General features: G+C 46.8%; 2 protein-coding genes across 4 annotated transcripts in view; both read left to right on the top strand.

Moving 5' to 3' along the window:
• Window positions 1-791: 791 nt before the first annotated feature.
• On the top strand, window positions 792-8,620 carry LOC310837505 (uncharacterized protein). Of its 3 annotated transcripts, none has more exons than XM_083724192.1 (5): window positions 792-1,097; window positions 4,583-4,760; window positions 4,883-5,009; window positions 6,167-6,250; window positions 6,829-8,620. In XM_083724192.1, the coding sequence occupies exons 2-5, from the start codon at window positions 4,686-4,688 to the stop codon at window positions 8,361-8,363; spliced, it is 1,821 nt and encodes a 606-aa protein (XP_083580318.1). In that variant the 5' UTR covers window positions 792-1,097; window positions 4,583-4,685; the 3' UTR covers window positions 8,364-8,620. The 3 variants fall into 3 exon arrangements, with proteins under 3 accessions (XP_083580318.1, XP_083580319.1, XP_083580320.1); XM_083724193.1 differs by having other exon boundaries at window positions 902-1,097; window positions 6,170-6,250; XM_083724194.1 differs by lacking the exon at window positions 6,167-6,250 and having other exon boundaries at window positions 902-1,097.
• A 5,684-nt stretch (window positions 8,621-14,304) lies between these two features.
• LOC310837645 (uncharacterized protein) overlaps window positions 14,305-18,249 on the top strand; it is a 148,015-nt gene continuing 144,070 nt past the window's right edge. Inside the window, exons 1-3 of the mRNA XM_083724563.1 lie at window positions 14,305-14,533; window positions 16,840-17,011; window positions 17,141-17,267. Coding sequence (XP_083580689.1) covers window positions 16,937-17,011; window positions 17,141-17,267 — 202 coding nt within the window. The 5' untranslated portion in view covers window positions 14,305-14,533; window positions 16,840-16,936. The remainder of the gene's footprint in view (window positions 14,534-16,839; window positions 17,012-17,140; window positions 17,268-18,249) is intronic.

Here is an 18,249-nt window from a genome sequence, read left to right as displayed (position 1 = left end):
CATGTTGGGGGGTGCAGTTGAGGAGGGGTTGCTGTGCTGCTTTTGTGCCCCAAAACTGGAGGGACGATGCACATTTTCCATTTCCTGAAGCATGAAAAAGCACACTGTCAGTTTTCCTCCTGCTTGGCAAGGGAAATGGGCCCATGGATGGCAGGATTTGAAAGTGATCCAGGTCTCAGGAGCCCTTTAAATATGTTTATGGCAGAGACTGGAGGAATTAAAGAAAAACCCCCCCTCCCCAGCTGGACTTGGGGAAAGGAGGAGGGGAGGGGGATGAGTTTTTGATTCTCCTTCTTCCCAAAAAGAGGCTTCTCCAGATATCCTCTTGGGACTGTAGTGCTTTCTGCAAAGCTTCATTAAGAGTTTGGGATTTGATCCTAGAACTTTACAAACCCCTAAAGACTGAGGCAACTTACTATTATAAAGTTCCTGTAGAAAGAATTACATCCTTCCAGTTCCCTGCCTTTGTAATTAGAATTTATGAGCATTAGTTTATGAGTATTGATATTGAATCAATGGGTTTATGTGCAGTCAGTTTGAAACTGACCCAAAATCCCCATTTTTTTCTCCTCCAAGGGAGCATTTCTAAAATGTTCTAACTCTTCAGCCAAAAACCCAGCTGTATAAAGAAGTGCTCAAAGAGCTCTCCTTTATCAGCCTGTGGCAGACCTGGCTGTTCCAGGGTCTATCTTATCTTACATCCTTGCCACACTCTGACGCACAGACTTAGTCCGGGAATAGCGCCAGGAGTTGGTGACCTCTTGCTCCGAGATAAGAGAATAGGAACAGGAATAGGGACACCCTTTTATGGTCAAGAGTACTGGAGCAGGAACATCTGTGATGTATAAGCTGACGTGGCTGGATTCCTGGGGAGGGGGGAAGGGTGCCTGGAGGATATATTTACTGCATGAAATGTCTCATTTCTTTGGACTTCCTGTGGACTGACCACGCAAGTGCCTTCTGCTACCTGGAGAGCAGAATAAACTCTTTCTCTGAATCAACCTTGGTGTCATTTGATTTCCTTCCTCCCGGGAGCAACGCAGACCCCACCAGTCGGTGAAGTCTAATAAGGCTACAATATTTATAATTTGTAAAAGGTATGCTATCTGTGTTTTAAAATGTCCTCAAGGAGTCGGTGGCATTTTAATTTTTTTTCCCTTTTTTCTTTTTTTCCTTTGTTGCGGGTGGGTGGGATGGATAGTTGGTTGGGGATTAATTTTAGTATAATTGTTCTGTTTTTGTTGTTTTATTGGTTGTGTATAGTTAGTTTTTTATTTTTAAGGGGTGGGATCAGGGCTGACTGGGAGTGGGGCCCCAGCCAACACAATGGCTGGGACAAGTTCCACGGGGGGGGGGGGGGAGCACTGGAACATCCAATCTCTGTGATCATGGGCAGGAGGAGGAGTTACGCTAAGACCAGACCATGTCATTACAGAGGGGGCAGGTTTAGTCGTTGTTTGAAGACTATCCCTGCCACCGGCTCTGGCCTTGACCGGATGGATACTGGAATCAACAGGGGAAACCCACATGACCTGAAGGTGTTGCTGTGTAATGCCAGGTCAATGATGAATAAAAGCACTGCCATCCACGACTTGATTGTGGATGGAGGATTTGACCTGGCACGTGTGGCAGAGACCTGGTTAGATGAAGCAGATGGGCCTGTCCTTGCCGCTGCTTGCCCACCAGGTTTCTCTTATGCACAGCAACCCAGGTCATGTGGGTGGGGAGGGGGGGTTGCAGTGATTTTTAGGAAGTCATTAGCTTGCACCTGGCATCCTACTGGGAAGACCCAGTTCTCTGAGTGCATGTTCTGGAAGTTGGGCAATAGGGGCAGTACAGGATTCCTTTTGGTGTACCAACCTCCCCACTGCACCAAGGATTCCCTGTCCAAGCTGCTTCAGGTTGTGGCGGATGTTCTCCTGGAGACACCTAGTTTGGTTGTCCTAGGGGATTTTAACATCCATGCCGACATGACCTTACAAGGGGCCGCTCGGGACTTCGTGGAAAGCATGGCCTCCATGGGACTGTCCCTGAATAAGTTTGGCCCAACTCATAGTCACGGACATGCCTTAGACCTGGTGTTCACCTCTAGTGACATGGGTAATCTGACACTAAGTAAAAGTGAAACAAAAGAAGTGCCATGGTTGGATCACCTCCTGGTGCAACTGGACTTCTCCGCGACCCTTCCCCTCTGCAGGGAGGTGGGACCAATTTGGATAGTCCGCCCCTGCCACTTAATGGGTCCAAATGGTTTACAGAGAGTGGTAGGGGATGCTTTATCCCATGTTGATGGCCTTTCAGCTGATTCCCTGGTGGCCCGCTGGAATGCGGAGTTAACCAGGGCTATCGACTGTCTGGCTCTGAAGCGCCCTATCCAATTGCATGGAGCCCAGACAGCCCCGTGGTTTTCTTCGGAGCTGAGGGCAATGAAACAATCGCTGAGACGGCTAGAGCGTTGGTGTCAGAAAACACATTCCAAATGTGACCGGACACAGGTTAGAGCTCAACATCGAGCCTACAAAGTGGCAATAGCGATGGCAAAGAAGACTTTCTTCACCGCCTCTATTACATCTGCAGAAAATAGTAGCAGGAGACTCTTTCAGGTGGCCCGCAATTTAACGGAACCACCTTTACCACCGGGGCCTTGTCAAGACCCCAAGATCTCCTGCAACGATTTTGCAAAGTTTTTTTGCAGATAAAATCACTCATATTCGGAAGGAGCTAGACACCACCATGGGAGCAGGGCTGGGGCGGGAGAGTGCTAGAGCCCTGTCTGGTCAAGTTGCATGGAATCAATTCCAATCCGTTACGTCCGAGGATGTGGACAGGCTGCTTGGACGCGTGAAACCAACCACCTGTCTCCTTAATCCTTGCCCATCCTGGCTAATAAAAGCTAGCCGGGAAGGACTGGGCGATGGGCTTCGTGGGGTGGTGAATGCTTCCCTCCATGAGGGAGCCTTCCCAGACCCGCTGAAAGAGGCGGTTATCAAACCACTTCTTAAAAAACCATCTTTAGATGCGGCCACGATGGCTAACTATCGCCCAGTCTCAAATCTTCCATTCTTGGGCACGGTGATTGAGCGAGTGGTTGCTGAACAACTCCAGGTATGCCTGGCGGATGCGGACCATTTGGATCCCTTCCAATCAGGATTCAGGCCTCATCATGGGACTAAAATTGCCTTGGTCGCGCTAGTTGCTGATTTCCGGCGAGCTAGGGACAAAGGTGAGAGATGTTTCCTAGTTCTGCTAGATCTCTCAGCGGCCTTTGATGCAATCGACCATAACATCCTTCTGGACCGTCTAGAGGGACTGGGAGCTGAGGGCACTGTTCAGGGCCGTGTTCAGAAAGTGGTGGTGGGGGGTAAGTGTTCAGACCCCTGGGCCCTCACTTGTGAGGTGCCTCAGGGTTCCGTCCTCTCCCCCATGCTTTTTAACATCTATATGAAGCTGCTGGGAGAGATCAGGGGGTTTGGACTGGGTGTCCATCAATATGCAGATGATACCCAGCTCTACCTCTCTTTTAAATCAGAACCAGTGAAGGCGGTGAAGGTCCTGTGTGAGTGCCTGGAGGCGGTTGGAGGATGGATGGCGGCTAATGGATTGAGGTTGAATCCTGACAAGACAGAAGTACTGTTTTGGGGGGACAGGGGGTGGGATGGTGTGGAGGACTCCCTGGTCCTGAATGAGGTAACTGTGCCTCTGAAGGACCAGGAGCGCAGCCTGGGAGTCATTTTGGACTCACAGCTGTCCATGGAGGTGCAGGTCAATTCTGTATCCAGGGCAGCTGTCTACCATCTCCGCCTGGTACGCAGGCTGAGACCCTACCTGCTCGCGGACTGTCTCTCCAGAGTGGTGCATGCTCTAGTAATCTCCCACTTGGACTACTGCAATGCGCTCTACATGGGGATACCTTTGAAGGTGACCTGGAAACTACAACTAATCCAGAATGCGGCAGCTAGACTGGTGACTGGGGGTGGCCGCCGAGACCACATAACACCGATCTTGAAAGACCTAGATTGGCTCCCAGTACATTTCCGAGCACAATTCAAAGTGTTGGTGTTTACCTTGAAAGCCCTAAACGGCCTTGGTCCTGTATACCTGAAGGAGCGTCTCCACCCCCATCGTTCTGCCCGGATGCTGAGGTCCAGCACAAAGGGCCTTCTGGCAGTTCCCTCCCTGCGAGAAGTAAAGCTACAGGGAACCAGGCAGAGGGCCTTCTCGGTAGTGGCGCCTGCCCTATGTAACGCCCTCCCATCAGATGTCAAAGTGATAAACAACTACCTGACATTCAGAAGACATCTTAAGGCAGGCCTGTTCAGGGAAGTTTTTAATGTGTGACATTTTAGTGTATTTTTGGTCTCTGTGGAAGCTGCCCAGAGTGGCTGGGGAAACCCAGCCTGATGGGTGGGGTACAAATAAATTATTATTATTATTATTATTATTATTATTATTATTATTATTATAAATGTCTCCCTAAAAAAACCTGCATTTCTGTGAACCGCCCATAGAACTCCTGGAATAGGGCGGTATATAGATTAAATCAATAATAATAATAATAATTTCTGCATTGTTCTCCTTAAAGAGCTGCTCCCTGCTTTGAAGTGCATCTTGACAACAGCTGAGAGCGTCCCAGAAGTGGCCCAGTTTACGCCTCGTCCTCCTCCGTATTTTCCACTGCCAACGCAATGGCCTCCGAGACACCCTCTGAACGGCCTCTTCTCAGAGGTGGAGTGGAAAGAGGAGCCAGGCAGCTTCCTCAGGTAGGGAAAGAGCAACGGGAGGAGGGAAGAGGCACAGATGGGACAACCCAGCCTCCCTCTGTGTTGAGTGGGGATGACGGGGATCTAAGAGAAGCTCTGTTTTCCTCCTCCTCTTCTTCCAGGCCCTCTTGACCTTTGAGGAGGTGGCTGTGTTTTTCACGGAGGAGGAGTGGGCTCTGCTGGATCCAGGCCAAAGAGCTCTGCACAAGGAAGTCATGGAGGAGAATTATGAGATGGTGGCCTCTGTAGGTAAGGGCAGATTTTTATTCCTCCTGGCGTTGAAGGTGTGAATCTCCTGTTTGAGCCATTTGTTCATGTCATGTCTTCTTCTTTGGTGACCACTCATAGCCGAGTAAGATTGTCTTCCATGAACATGATCCTAATGGTGTGTCCATAAGTGAGTCCAATTCTGGATCCGCACATCGTTCCGCAGTGGGGACATAGGTTTCCGGTCAGGAATTAATCACTGTGAGAGTTTGCCAAACATGCTTTCCTCTTAGCTTGTTTCTCCCTTTTGGCCTGAGTTTGTGTTTCTTCAAAGTCCTTTACGCCTTTGGTAAAGGGCGGGTGGCGCTGTGGGTTAAACCACAGAGCCTAGGACTTGCTGATCAGACGGTCGGCGGTTCGAATCTCCTCAACGGGGTGAGCTCCCGTTGCTCGGTCCCTGCTCCTGCCAACCTAGCAGTTCGAAAGGACGTCAAAGTGCAAGTAGATAAATAGGTACCGCTCCGGCGGGAAGGTAAACAGCGTTTCCGTGTGCTGCTCTGGTTCGCCAGAAGTGGCTTATAGTCATGCTGGTCACATGACCCGGAAGCTGTACACTGGCTCCCTCAGCCAATAAAGCGAGATGAGCGCCACAGCCCCAGAGTCGGCCACAACTGGATCTAATGGTCATGGGTCCCTTTACCTTTACCTTTATTCTCCAATTGGAGCGCTCGCAGGCCAGTGTTTCCCAATTTTATGAGATTATACTGCATTTTTAAAAATTTCCCTTGAGAGCGTCTTGAAACCTCTTTTGTTGTCCTCTGTTATTTTTCTTTCCATTCTTAAATTGGGAATAGAGTGGTTTCTTTTGAAGGCAATAATCAGGCATCCGAACAACATGACCAGCCCAATGAAGTTGATGTTGAAGATTGTAGTTTATAGCAACTCTGTACTTTTGTCAGTAGACAACTGTTCCTAAACTGATATTGTGGTATGAATTCCCCCCCAAAACCTATGTACAATCTACAAAGAGGCTCACAGGGTAATAATGGTAGCATGAGGTTTGCTGGTCAGTGTCGTCTATCAACTTTTAATGGGCCACCAGATACTTTGCTGTCTTTGTTCACAAGATTAATATTTTTGAATGTTTTTACAGTCACATATGACATAAAGAGCTCTTCTGATTTTCTTATTCCACATAGCAGAGACTCTAATACTCAGGTCTGAGCTCACCTCCTTGCTTGGAACAGAAAAAGACAGAGATGTTGTCCTGGACCAATTGAGAGGTACATACTTCCAATTTGCGTGAGACTGTAATTTCTATGTCTCCTTTCAGTGTGTAGGAATATAAAAAGAGCCCTTTTGGATCAGAACAAGGGCCCATCTTTTCCAGCATCCTGGTGCAGGTTTAGGCGATGTGTTGGAATGTATCAGTGAGATATTACAAATCAGGGAGGAAGAAGAAAACTGAATACAGAGGCGTAGCATTTTCACAGGAGGGGGAAGGTGTGTCCCTCCAGAGGTTGCTGCACTACAACTCCCATCATCCCTGGTCATTGGCCATCTTTGCTTGGGTTGATGGTACTTAGAGTCCAACCAAATCTGGAGGGCCATAGATGCCTCGCCTCAGCACAGAAGGTTCTCTTGATGCTCTGTGTTACATGCAAGTTGAACTGGATACTAAGGGTTCTTGAAATTAATTTCAGATTTCCTTTTCTTTCCAAAAACTAGTACATAGAAGAGAGAGCGATGCTGGAGGTGTTAAGTTAAGAGAAGGTGCTGATTGGTCTTGCTGTGTGTTAAGTTCTCTGATTCTCTTCCTTGAATACCTAACAATATTTCCTTATCCCCCACTTTAAACCAGGTGATGAAGAAGGAAATAAGAATTTTGAGGGGCCATCTGTGAAGAACTTCAGTTTGAGTGAACACCTTAGCACCCATCTACAAAATAACACAGAGGAGAAACCCTTAAAATGTATGGAGAGTGGAAAGAGCTTCAGTAAAAATGGAAACTTTACTAGACATCAACGAATTCACACAGGGGATAAACCATTTAAATGTATGGAATGTGGGAAAAGTTTCGCTTATAGTAGCAGCCTTAGAACTCATCAGCTAACTCACACAGGGGAAAAACCATATAAATGTATAAAGTGTGGAAAGAGCTTCAGGCAGTGTTCACACCTTACTGTACATCTACGAACTCACACACAGGAGAAACATTTTAAATGTATGGAGTGTGGAAAGAGCTTTAGGGATAGGGAAATACTTACTGTACATCAACGAATTCACACTGGGGAGAAACCATTTAGATGCAAGGATTGTGGGAAGGGTTTCAGTGAAGGTAGAAAACTTACTAGACATCAACGAACTCACACAGGGGAGAAACCATTTAGATGTTTGGAGTGTGGAAAGAGCTTCAGTCAGAGTGCAAGCCTTACTAGACATCAACGAACTCACACAGGGGAGAAACCATATAAATGTATGGAGTGTGGGAAGAGCTTCAGTGACGGTGGAAAATTTACTAGACATCAACGAATTCACACTGGGGAGAAACCATTTAAATGTATGGAGTGTGGGAAGAGCTTCAGTCAGTGTTCATACCTTAATATACATCAACGTATTCACACAGGGGAGAAACCATATAAATGTATGGAATGTGGGAAGAGCTTCAGTGAAAAGAGAAACCTTACCTTACATCAACGAATTCACACTGGGGAGAAACCATTTAGATGTATGGATTGTGGGAAGAGCTTCAGTCATGGTCCATACCTTACTGTACACCAGCGTATTCACAAAGGGGAGAAACCTTTTAAATGTCTGGAGTGCGGAAAGAGCTTCAGTACAAATGGAAACTTTACTAGACATCAAGGAATTCACAAAGGGGAAAAACTATTTAAATGTCTGGATTGCGGAATGAGCTTCACTGAGAATGGATCTCTTGCTAGACATCAACGAATTCACACAGGGGAGAAACCATTTAGATGTATGGAGTGTGGAAAGAGCTTCATTCAGTGTTCACACCTTAGTAGACATCAACGAACTCACACAGGTGAGAAACCATATAAATGTATGGAGTGTGGGAAGTGCTTCATGTGTAGTTGGCAACTCAATGTGCACCATCAAAGTCACACCGGGGAGAAACCATTTAATTGTAAGGATTGTGGGAAGGGTTTCAGTGATTGTATAAAACTTACAATACATCATCGAATTCACACAGGGGAGAAACCATTTAGATGTATGGAGTGTGGAAAGAGCTTCATTCAGAGTTCACACCTTAGTAGACACCAACGAACTCACACAGGGGAGAAATCATATAAATGTAAGGAGTGTGGGAAGGGTTTCAGTCAGAGTGGATCTCTCAGAAAACATCAAAAATCTCACAGAGAAGCAATTGCTTAAATGAAAGGCGTGTGAAACGAGTTTCAATTACAATGGAGTTCTTAAATAACGCCTGCTGACGGTCACGTGAGAGTACCCATTTAGTTTTATGGAGTATGCCACGTTTTCCCCACAGAGTTCACTTTGTACCTCATATCGACAAACTCATATAGGGAACAATAAATTGTAAATGCATGGAGTATATTTGATGTTCTGGTGTTTGTATGGAAAGTTATACATACATGTATTAAAGCAAATAAAATGTCTCATAATAGTAAGTATGATGAAAGCTATAATGTACTCTTAGGGATGTGCAGAATGTGATTCTGGAGTGCTCCTTGTGAGTGAACATGTGCTGAGAGTCCGTTGATATTTGGTCTCTGGCAGAGAGAGTTGGGAATGGAGAGTTGTGGAAAGTGGAGTGTGACGGAAAGTTTGTTTTGCTGGGCAGGTGGGCTCACCAAGTGTTTTCTTTTTCCCTGCCAGCAAATGGCTAACAAATGACTGCTTCTGATTGGCCGGGGTTCCAGGAGAGGGAGTTGAAAAGGAGAGGTTTTGGAGAGACAGGTTTCAGGTTGGGAGATAGGTTGGGGATAGGTAATGAAAGGAGAGAGAGTGTTGGTTTTGGGTAGAAACATCTGAGGAATATATAACACAGTCTAGAGAAAGAAGTCTCTGAGCTTAGGGTGAAGGACAGTGTGTGGTGTCCTGTGAGAGCAATAGGCCAGGAATTAACTGGGAGGCTGAATCAGGAGAAGTAGAAGCTGGAAAGAGACAGTCTACTTAGGTCTCATTCCAGTCAGGAGGGGAGAGATTCTTCTAGAAAAAGAGAAGTGTCCCAAACCAGTTAAGGGGTGTGGAGAAGCCTTGGGTCTGTTGCTTGGAGTACCTCAGGAAAAGGGTTGTCAAAGGGGTGTGTAACTCACAGGAAGTACCACCTTGTTAAGGGAGAGAAAGGAAGACCTGAGTCAGATAAGGCCCTGCACATATGGGAGAGCAGTCCTGTAGTAGTACATCTTGCATTCTTTTACTAAACTACTTATGGTATTCTGGAACTGTGGGAGTGTCGCAGGAAAACCCCCCCCCCATCATTCAGTTTGTACAAACTCAACACACATACACTCATATACTACATACGCTACACTTGTTATAAATTCATAGAAAATCAACCATAAATAGGATCTGCACCGTTCCACTTTTATTTTACTCCATGAAGGAAGGACTACAAAAAGGGGAAGGTTTGATACAGAGCAGCCATAATCCCTTGAGCATACCAAGATGTACACAGGAGCCCTGCCCAGTTGCTATGCCAACCCTGACGATCCTAGACAGAAGACCATCAAGGTCACAAAGAACTTGCATATAGGAGTGGATTCAGCACGGCCTGGAACAAAGGACAATGAGCAGCTCTTCCCTCTGGGGGCAGGAAACTGCAAACTCCCCTTTGTCACCTGGAAAGTACTCATAGGGAGGGGGAAAGGGGGAACCAGCCAGGTGACAGGACACTCAGATTACCACCACAACTCCTCCCTTTTTGTGATGTATCAATGATGTAGTTGTGATGTCGTTTTAGGGGTGTAGTTTGGGGGATTAGTAACTAATAAAAGTTGGGGTCTTGTTTTGTTCTGGACTTCCATCTTGCTTCATCTTGTTGTGGGTGGGACTCCTGTCACGATGTAGCCTTTTTAATCCATGGGTAGGAATAATTGTTGCACCCGAGCAGAGACAAAAGGAGTCAAACAACACCAAGGGGTTAATCCAGAGAAAGAGCGTTTTATTCTGCCATCCGGGGGGGGGGGGGGCGGAAGGCACCTGTGTGATTCAGTTCACAAAAGACAGGCCGCACCGAAAACATTTTACAAGCAGGTTTTATCCTTTTTCCAACCTCCTTTTTTCCTCTCCCCCTTCACAGATTCTTACATAGAAATGTTGCTTTTCGTTCTCTGGCTCTGTTCCCGGAAGTATGTTGCAAATCAATGTACCAGGACAAGGTTATCTGGGATCTGGGAAGCGAAAGCTTTTACTGTTCTCAGCTATGGGTTTGTTACAGCGTTTTTGTTACAGAGGACTGCTTAGCTCATGCTTTTTGTCTTAGAGGGAAATGCAGTTTTTAAAATGCGTATGCCGAGGCCTGGGGGGGGGGGATTCACAAACAGGTTTTTTTAGGGCTTTCTGGGGTAACCCTAACTGTACCCCTTCAACGACAGTTTCCAATAAAGGCCAAGCCTACAGGCTGCTGTTTTCCTTCAAATTGTCCTGGTTGGGGTCTTTGTTTTTTGTCCAAGGGAGCCCTCAGATTCCTCCGTTAACAGGAGAAATGTTCTCTCAGTGAGGGTCTATGCTTTGCACTTGGCAGGAAGGTCCCATAATACAGTGGTACCTCGGGTTAAGAACTTAATTCGTTCTAGAGGTCTGTTCTTAACCTGAAACTGTTCTTAAACTGAGGTACTACTTTAGCTAATGGGGCCTCCTGCTGCCGCCGCCGCGCAATTTCTGTTCTTAACCCAAGGTACTATTTCTGGGTTAGTGGAGTCTGTAACCTGAAGCATATGTAACCTGAAGCGTATGTAACCTGAGGTACCACTGTAATTGAGATGCGCAGTTTGTTTTGTTCTGCCTTTGTTGTGTTCTCAAGTGTCAAAGTTGGCTCTCCTCTGGTCCTTCCACATACCACAGCAACCACCCCTCAAAATGCACATTACAGGAGCCAGAATCCAGTACTAAAAGAGTATTGGAATTGATTCAAGAATTTGGTCAGGTTGCAGGATTTAAGTTGAATAAGCTGAAAACTAAGGTTCTAGAGAAAAATTTAACAGTGATAGAGAGAGGTTTCAGAAGGAGACAGGATTAACATTGGTTAAGAAAGTGAAATACCTAGGGGTTAACATGACTGCTAAGAATGTGAACTTATTTAAAGATAATTATGAAAAATGTTGGACGGAAGTGAAAAAGGATTTAGAGATATGGTCAAATTTGACGTTATCATTGCTAGGCCGAATTGCTGTGATAAAGATGAATGTATTGCCAAGGATGTTGTTTTTGTTTCAAACACTGCAAATTTTGGACAAAATGGATTGTTTCAAGAAGTGGCAGAGAGATATTTCTAGATTTGTCTGGCAGGGCAAGAAGCCTCAAATAAAATTTAAGATACTAGCTGATGCTAAAGAAAGAGGTGGATTTGCCCTGCCAGACCTTAAGCTTTATTATGAATCAGCTGCATTTTGTTGGCTGAAAGAATGGCTGCTTCTTGAAAACACGGACATTTTGGACTTAGAAGGTTTTAATAATGTCTTTGGATGGCATGCATACTTGTGGTATGATAAGGTCAAAGCACATAAAGTGTTTAAAAACCATATTGTCAGGAAAGCACTGTTTAATGTCTGGATAAGATATAAGGATTTGCTTGAAGACAAAAATCCAAGGTGGTTGTCACCAATGGAAGCAAAGGCTCAGAAAAAGCTCAATATGGAGGCCAATTGGCCGAAATATTGGGAAATTTTGGAACAAGAAGGAGATTAAAACCGCAGAGTTTTGAAAAACTAAAAAACAAAGTGCGAGATTGGCTTCATTATTACCAAATAATGGAGGCTTATAATTTGGATAAGAAAATTGGCTTTCAGGTGGAAAAATCAAAATTGGAAATAGAACTGTTAGACCCTAAAACTAAGAATTAAGACCCTAAGACTAAGAATTTGTCAAGAATGTATAACTTGCTGTTGAAATGGAATACTCAGGATTAAACGGTGAAATCTGCTATGATTAAAAGGGCACAAGATGTTGGACATAACATTATGATGGCTGACTGGGAACAGTTATAGACCACAGGTATGAAGTTTACGGCATGTAATGCCTTAAGAGAGAATATAATGAAAATGATCTACAGGTGGTACATGACACCAGTCAAGCTTGCAAAAATTTATCATTTGCCCGATAATAAATGTTGGAAGTGTAAAGAGATTGAAGGTACATTCTTTCACCTTTGGTGGACATGCCCAAGGATTAAGACTTTCTGGGAGATGATTTATAATGAAATGAAAAAGGTATTTAAATATACCTTCCTGAAGAAACCAGAGGCCTTTCTCCTGGGCATAGTCGGCCAATTGGTGTCAAAGAAGGATAGAACTTTCTTTATGTATGCCACAACAGCAGCAAAAATACTTATTGCAAAGTACTGGAAGACACAAGATTTACCCACCCGGGAAAAATGGCAGATGAAGGTGATGGACTATATGGAACTGGCGGAAATGACTGGCAGAATCCGAGACCAAGGAGAAGAGTTGGTGGAAGAAGATTGGAAGAAGTTTAAAGTTTATCTACAGAATCATTGTAAAATTAAGGAATGTTAAAAGGATGTTGGAATGAAGTAATGTGGTTTTAGCAGAAATGATATAAAGGATTAAGTAAAAATGGATTGTTAATTGGTGAAAGAACAGAATGTAAAATTATAGTATATTAAGATAAATCATTAGAATAATAATAATAATAATAATAATAATAATAATAATAATAATAAAATTTATTTATATCCCGCCCTCCCCAGCCGAAGCTGGGCTCAGGGCGGCTAACAACACTAAAACAGTACAACATTATAAAGCATTATAAAGATGAATTAAAATCAAAATTAATGGCAACCATAAACTAAAGTCTTGTAAAGATTGCCAAAGGAGGGAGTCAGGCTGCGCCCTGACCAAAGGCCAGGCAGAACAGCTCTGTCTTGCAGGCCCTGCAGAAAGATGTCAAGTCCTGCAGGGCCCTTGTCTCTTGTGACAATAAAGATGGAAAGGATTTGCTGAAATATCTAATTGAATTAGAATACAAAAAAGGGAGGTGTGAGGAAGTCAAGGAAATAAGCAAAGGAAAGAAAGTTATGTAAAGGATTGTTTTGTTTTGTTTTTAATTATCTGCATCTTTTTGTGTGTTTTTTCTTTGTTCTTGTATTTTTTCTTTTTGTAACCTTTAAAATCTCAATAAAAATCTATTGAAAGGGAATGGTACAAAGGAAAAGGAAAAACAAAAAAAAAAACAAAAACAAAATGCACCCCGGGCTTTCATTGAATGACCATGAGCAATATCCAGGAAGCTAGGGGGTGACCCTCCCTGGTGTTACGGCAAAATCTGGGTGCGAGGCTGCTCTGCCACCCAGCTCATCGGACTAAGTCCGTGGGTCCCTGCGGAGGAAAATGAGCTCAGCCGGAGACAGGAGCAAACTGCAGAAGATCCAAGTTTATTGCGCAACAGGTTCAAGGCGAGATTGAACCGTGAGAAAGGGATGACATGAGTTTTTGAAACTTCCCTCCGTGTCCCAGAATACAGTGCAAAACACATCCCAGTTACATCATGAATACATTAAGGAAAGGTTGGGTTACACCGGATTAACATAAGGAGGAGGGAGGGGGGAATATGCAGAGCTGGAGATATGCGCAGATAAACACTTCCTGAGTATTGGGGATGAGAAGACAATGGTCCAGTCTGCCACCTGACATTGCCTGGAGGAAAGGCTGATCAGAGCGATTTGACAGGATTAGGGTCTTGACACCTTGCTTGAGGGATTATAGATTTTAGTCCCTTTTGACATTGACAATTGGGAATAAATGGATATATTGTAGCGAAGAAGAAGGTGAAGAAGACATGCCCCCCCCTTCCGTATCACTGGAGAGAAATGCCCCATTTTGCCCATCTTTGGGGGTTTGGCTTTGGGCCTGCGGTCAAGGGTCCTGTTCGCTGCCGGGAATCCATGAATTTCTCCCTAAATTAATGGGAATATAGAACATGGTTAGGCAAACTAAGGCCCTGGGGCCGGATTCGGCCCAATCGCCTTCTCAATCCGGCCCGCGGACGGTCCAGGAATCAGCGTGTTTTTACATGAGTAGAATGTGCGGCATAGGAATTCGTTCATCCCCCCACCAAAAAAATATAGTCCGGCCCCCCACAAGGTCTGAGGGACAGTGGACCAGACCCCTGCTGAAAAAGTTTTCCTACCCCTGATATAGAGCTTGCCAGCAGGGAAGGGCATTTCTTTTTGCAGGGGGGGGGGGCGGATCTCCTGCCCCTCCCCCTCCCTCTGGGTCAATGAGCTCCGCTTCCTAGAGAGGCAGGAAGGGGGGGTTTATGGGGGGGGAGGCAATTTGGAGATGAGGGGTCTCCATCCTCATTCCCGGAAGAGAAGCGGACTTGGAGAAGAGGAGAAAGAGGTGCCGCATATTGGGGGGTTATTTGGGGTGGGGGTGGGGTGGGAGAAGGATTTGCTTTCCCTCTTCCTGAATCTACAAACAGGGCAGGAGGGGGGGTATGAAAGCAAGGAAGGTCTCCCCCCTTTCCCTCTGGGAATCAGGAGAGGCAATCTGCAATCGGCTGCAAAAGGGGCAATTTGGAGGGGAGAGGGTCTCTATCCTCATTCGGAGGGGTTATTTGGGGATGGAGGGGTGGGAGAAGGATTTGCTTTCCCTCTCCCGGAATCTACAAACAGTGCACCTGGGAAAGGAGGCGGGAAGATTGCGGGGGGGGGGGGTGCGCGCAAAGAAAGCAGGGAGGGACTTTGCCCTTTCTCTGTGGGAATCGGGGAGGGCCCGGGTTTGCATTGCAAGATCTTTTTTGAAGCGCAGAGATTAAGCCAGGCTCCCATGTTGCGGGGAGGGGGGTGAAGACACTTGAGACGAACCACAAAAGGGTGCCCCCCCAGTGGAACTTAATTACAAAGGGATTCGCAGCCCCACCCTGTGCATGTTGACTCAGAAGTCAGTCCTCCTCCGTTCAAAGGGGGGGGGGGCAGCCCCATTCCACCTAGTGATGCTCCTCTCTGCTTAATACCCTCCATCTCCCTTCTCACTGCTGCCCGCTCCTGCCCCCCCCCCCCGGCTCTGCCTCCTCCGTCAGGGAGCCGGTCTGTAACGTAGGGGAGGGGTGAGCTCTTCCAGGACCCTGATCTCCCCACCCCCCCAAATCTGCTGCTGAAGCCCCTGCCTCAGTGGGGCGGAGATCGGGAGGGCAAGCAGGGGAGAGGAAGTGGAAGCAGCTGGAGAACAGAATCGCCTCTGGATTGGGGAAGATTTCGAATTGGGTGGGGCGTGAGAGATGGACAGAGTCAAGGGAAATCGGCCTCCGGAGCTTCCTTAAAAAGAACGGGCTGATGTGAGAAGGAAACAAAAGGAAACAAGGATTTGCTTCTTGGGAAGGGGGAGCCCCCCCCCCAGCTCCCCTTTCAGAAATCCTAGTCTGGCCGTCTGAGGTTGCTTTGGCACAAAGGAAAGAGCCCTGTTGGGTTTCCCATGTTGGGGGTGCACTTGGGTGGTTGGTGTGCTGCTTTTGTGCCCCAAAACTGGAGGGAAGAGGCACATTTTCCATTTCCTGAAGCATGAAAAAGCACCTTGTCAGTTTCCCTCCTGCTTGGCAAGGGAAATGGGCCCATGGATGGCAGGAATTGAAACTGATCAAGGTCTCAGAAGCCCTTTAAATATGTTCATGGCAAAGACTGGAGGGATTAAATAAATGCCCCCTCCCCAGCTGGACTTGGGGGAAAGAGGAGGGGAGGGATGAGTTTTTAATGCTGTTACTTTCCAAAAAGCGGCTTCTCCAGATATCCTCTTGGGACTTTGTCGGGAAGGAGAATCAAAGCCCCCAGGGGTGGGAGATCTGGCCTATCTTGCAGGATTGGCCCAGCACAGAGGTGCTGAGGGACTTTCTCTGCCGGTTCTGACAGCCTCACTCCTGCCTGGCCTCGTCCCCATCCAGGCTGCCAGGAGGGTCTTTAGAACACTAAAGGTGTTCTAAAGCCCACCACCTGGGCAATGCTCCCACCAGAACCCTGCAAGGTGGGCCAGGATGACAGCCTGTTTCGTATTTGGAACAGGGGTGGAGACCATTATCCAGCCTGAGGGCCATATTCGCTCCTGAGCAGCCTTTCAGGGGCCACTTTCCTTTGATAGGCGGGCCAGAGGACAGAGTTGTTGGGGCTATGGGGCTGACTCTGAGCTTTGTCCAGGAGCTGCCTGCCTTCCACACACACACACACACAGGTTCCTAAGAGGAAGGACTAGGGGGCCAGAAGCCACTGAACTTCATATCTCTGTCCCCTAAACTGCAATCCATGTTAGCGCATAGAGTGCTCTAAATATTTCCCTCTACTCTTCCTGGGTGGCTGTTTGGGGGAAAGGAAAAGTGAGGTCTGCAGAGGTACTGGCCATAATGCTTTCTGTGAAGCTTCATTAAGAGTTTGGGATTTGATCCTAGGACTTTCCAAACCAAAGCTGAATGTCCCCTAAATTCTGAGGCAGCTTATATTATTATAAAGTTCCTGTAGAAAGGATTATATCCTTCCAGTTCACTGCCTTTGTAATGAGTATTTGTTTTTGAGTATTGATATTTGTAATTTGTGACAGGTATGCTATCTGTGTAAATGTATCCCGCCCTAATTAAATCCATCTTTCTGTGAACCGTCCTGGGACCTCCGGGTATAGGGCAGTATATAAATTCAATTACTTCTTCATTGTTCTCCTAAAAGAGCTGCTCCCTGCATTGAAGTGCATCGTGGCAACAGCTGAGAGAGTCCCAGAAGTGGCCCAGTTTATGCCTCCTCCGTCCTTTCCACTGGCAACGCAATGGCCTCCGAGACCCCCTCTGAACGGCCTCTTCTAAAAGGTGGAGTGGAAAGAGGAGCCAGGCAGCTTCCTCAGGTAGGGAAAGAGCAACGGGAGCAGGGAGGAGGGAAGTGACACAGATGGGACCACCCAGCCTCCCTCTGTGTTGAGTGGGGATGATGGGGATCTAAGAGAAGCTCTGTATTCTTCCTCCTCTTCTTCCAGGCCCTCTTGACCTTTGAGGAGGTGGCTGTGTCCTTCACGAAGGAGGAGTGGGCTCTGCTGGATCCAGGCCAAAGAGCTCTGCACAAGGAAGTCATGGAGGAGAATTATGAGATGGTGGCCTCTCTAGGTAAGGGCACATTTTTATTCCTCTTGGCTGTTAGACGTTGAAGGTGTGAATCTCTTGTTTGAGCCATTTATTCATGCCGTGTCTTCAAATTTGGCGACCCCTCGTAGCTGAGTAAGATTGTCTTCCATCAACACAGTCTTAACGGTGTGTCCTTAAGTGACTGTGGAGTCCAATTCTGGATCCACACATCATTCCACAGTGGGGACATAGGTTTCTGAGGAGATGTTAATCACAGTCAGCGTTTCCCAACCCCTGTTCCGCGGCACACTTGTGTGCCGCGAGACGTTCCCTGCTGTGCCGTGGGACGGAGCGGGCGAGTCGGGCGGCGAGAGGCGGGGCGGCGGCGGCGAGCACACGCGGGGCGGCGAGCGAGCTCCCTTCGCCGCTCGCTACTGAGCCTTTGTGTGCTTCCGAGCCTTTGTGTGTAGCGGCTGCATCCCATTGCCGCTCGCTGCTGGGCCTGCGCATGCGCGAAGTTTTCGCGCTTCCCATCACCGCTCGCTACATTTTCGCGCCTAGCAGCCTACCTCCCTGCTTTTTGCTGTGCCGTTGGACGGAGCGGGCGAGTCGGGCGGCAGCAGGAAGTGGGGCCGTCCTGCCTCTACCGAAACAGCACGGCAGGTCTGAGCTGGCGCCTGGAAGGACACAGATTGCTTCATTTCGCTGCATTCCACAGCTCCGAGGCTGGCAGGTAAATGCGTGCACTTCTCTCTCTCGTTTTATTTAATGTGCATTTTAGAAGCATGTGGGAAAGTGTGCATGTGTGTGTTTGGGGCTAGATTTCATGCATGCCTTTTTTTAAAAAACAAAAAAAAATCCTTCCAGTAGCACCTTAAAGACCAACTAAGTCAGTTCTTGGTATGAGCTTTCGTGTGCATGCACACTTCAGATACACTCAAGCTTTGCATGGCCCATATATATGCGCGTGTGTAAGGCATGTGCCATTCCCATTACGGATTTCTGATCCCCGGGTGGGTGCCCT

The sequence above is a fragment of the Podarcis gaigeae genome (genome assembly GCF_964106915.1).
Source record: "Podarcis gaigeae genome assembly, chromosome: 2".
Lineage (NCBI taxonomy): Eukaryota > Metazoa > Chordata > Lepidosauria > Squamata > Lacertidae > Podarcis > Podarcis gaigeae.
The sequence above is the reverse complement of the archived record's forward strand: the minus strand, read 5'-3'. Positions and strand labels throughout refer to the sequence as shown.

Bases quoted from the DNA above. Each gene is read 5' to 3' on its own strand.
- LOC310837505 (XM_083724192.1), top strand. From the start codon at position 4,686: ATGGCCTCCGAGACACCCTCTGAACGGCCTCTTCTCAGAGGTGGAGTG. The intron at 5,010-6,166 runs GTAAGGGCAGAT...TATTCCACATAG, and splicing joins TGAGATGGTGGCCTCTGTAG to CAGAGACTCTAATACTCAGG. The intron at 6,251-6,828 runs GTACATACTTCC...ACTTTAAACCAG, and splicing joins TGTCCTGGACCAATTGAGAG to GTGATGAAGAAGGAAATAAG.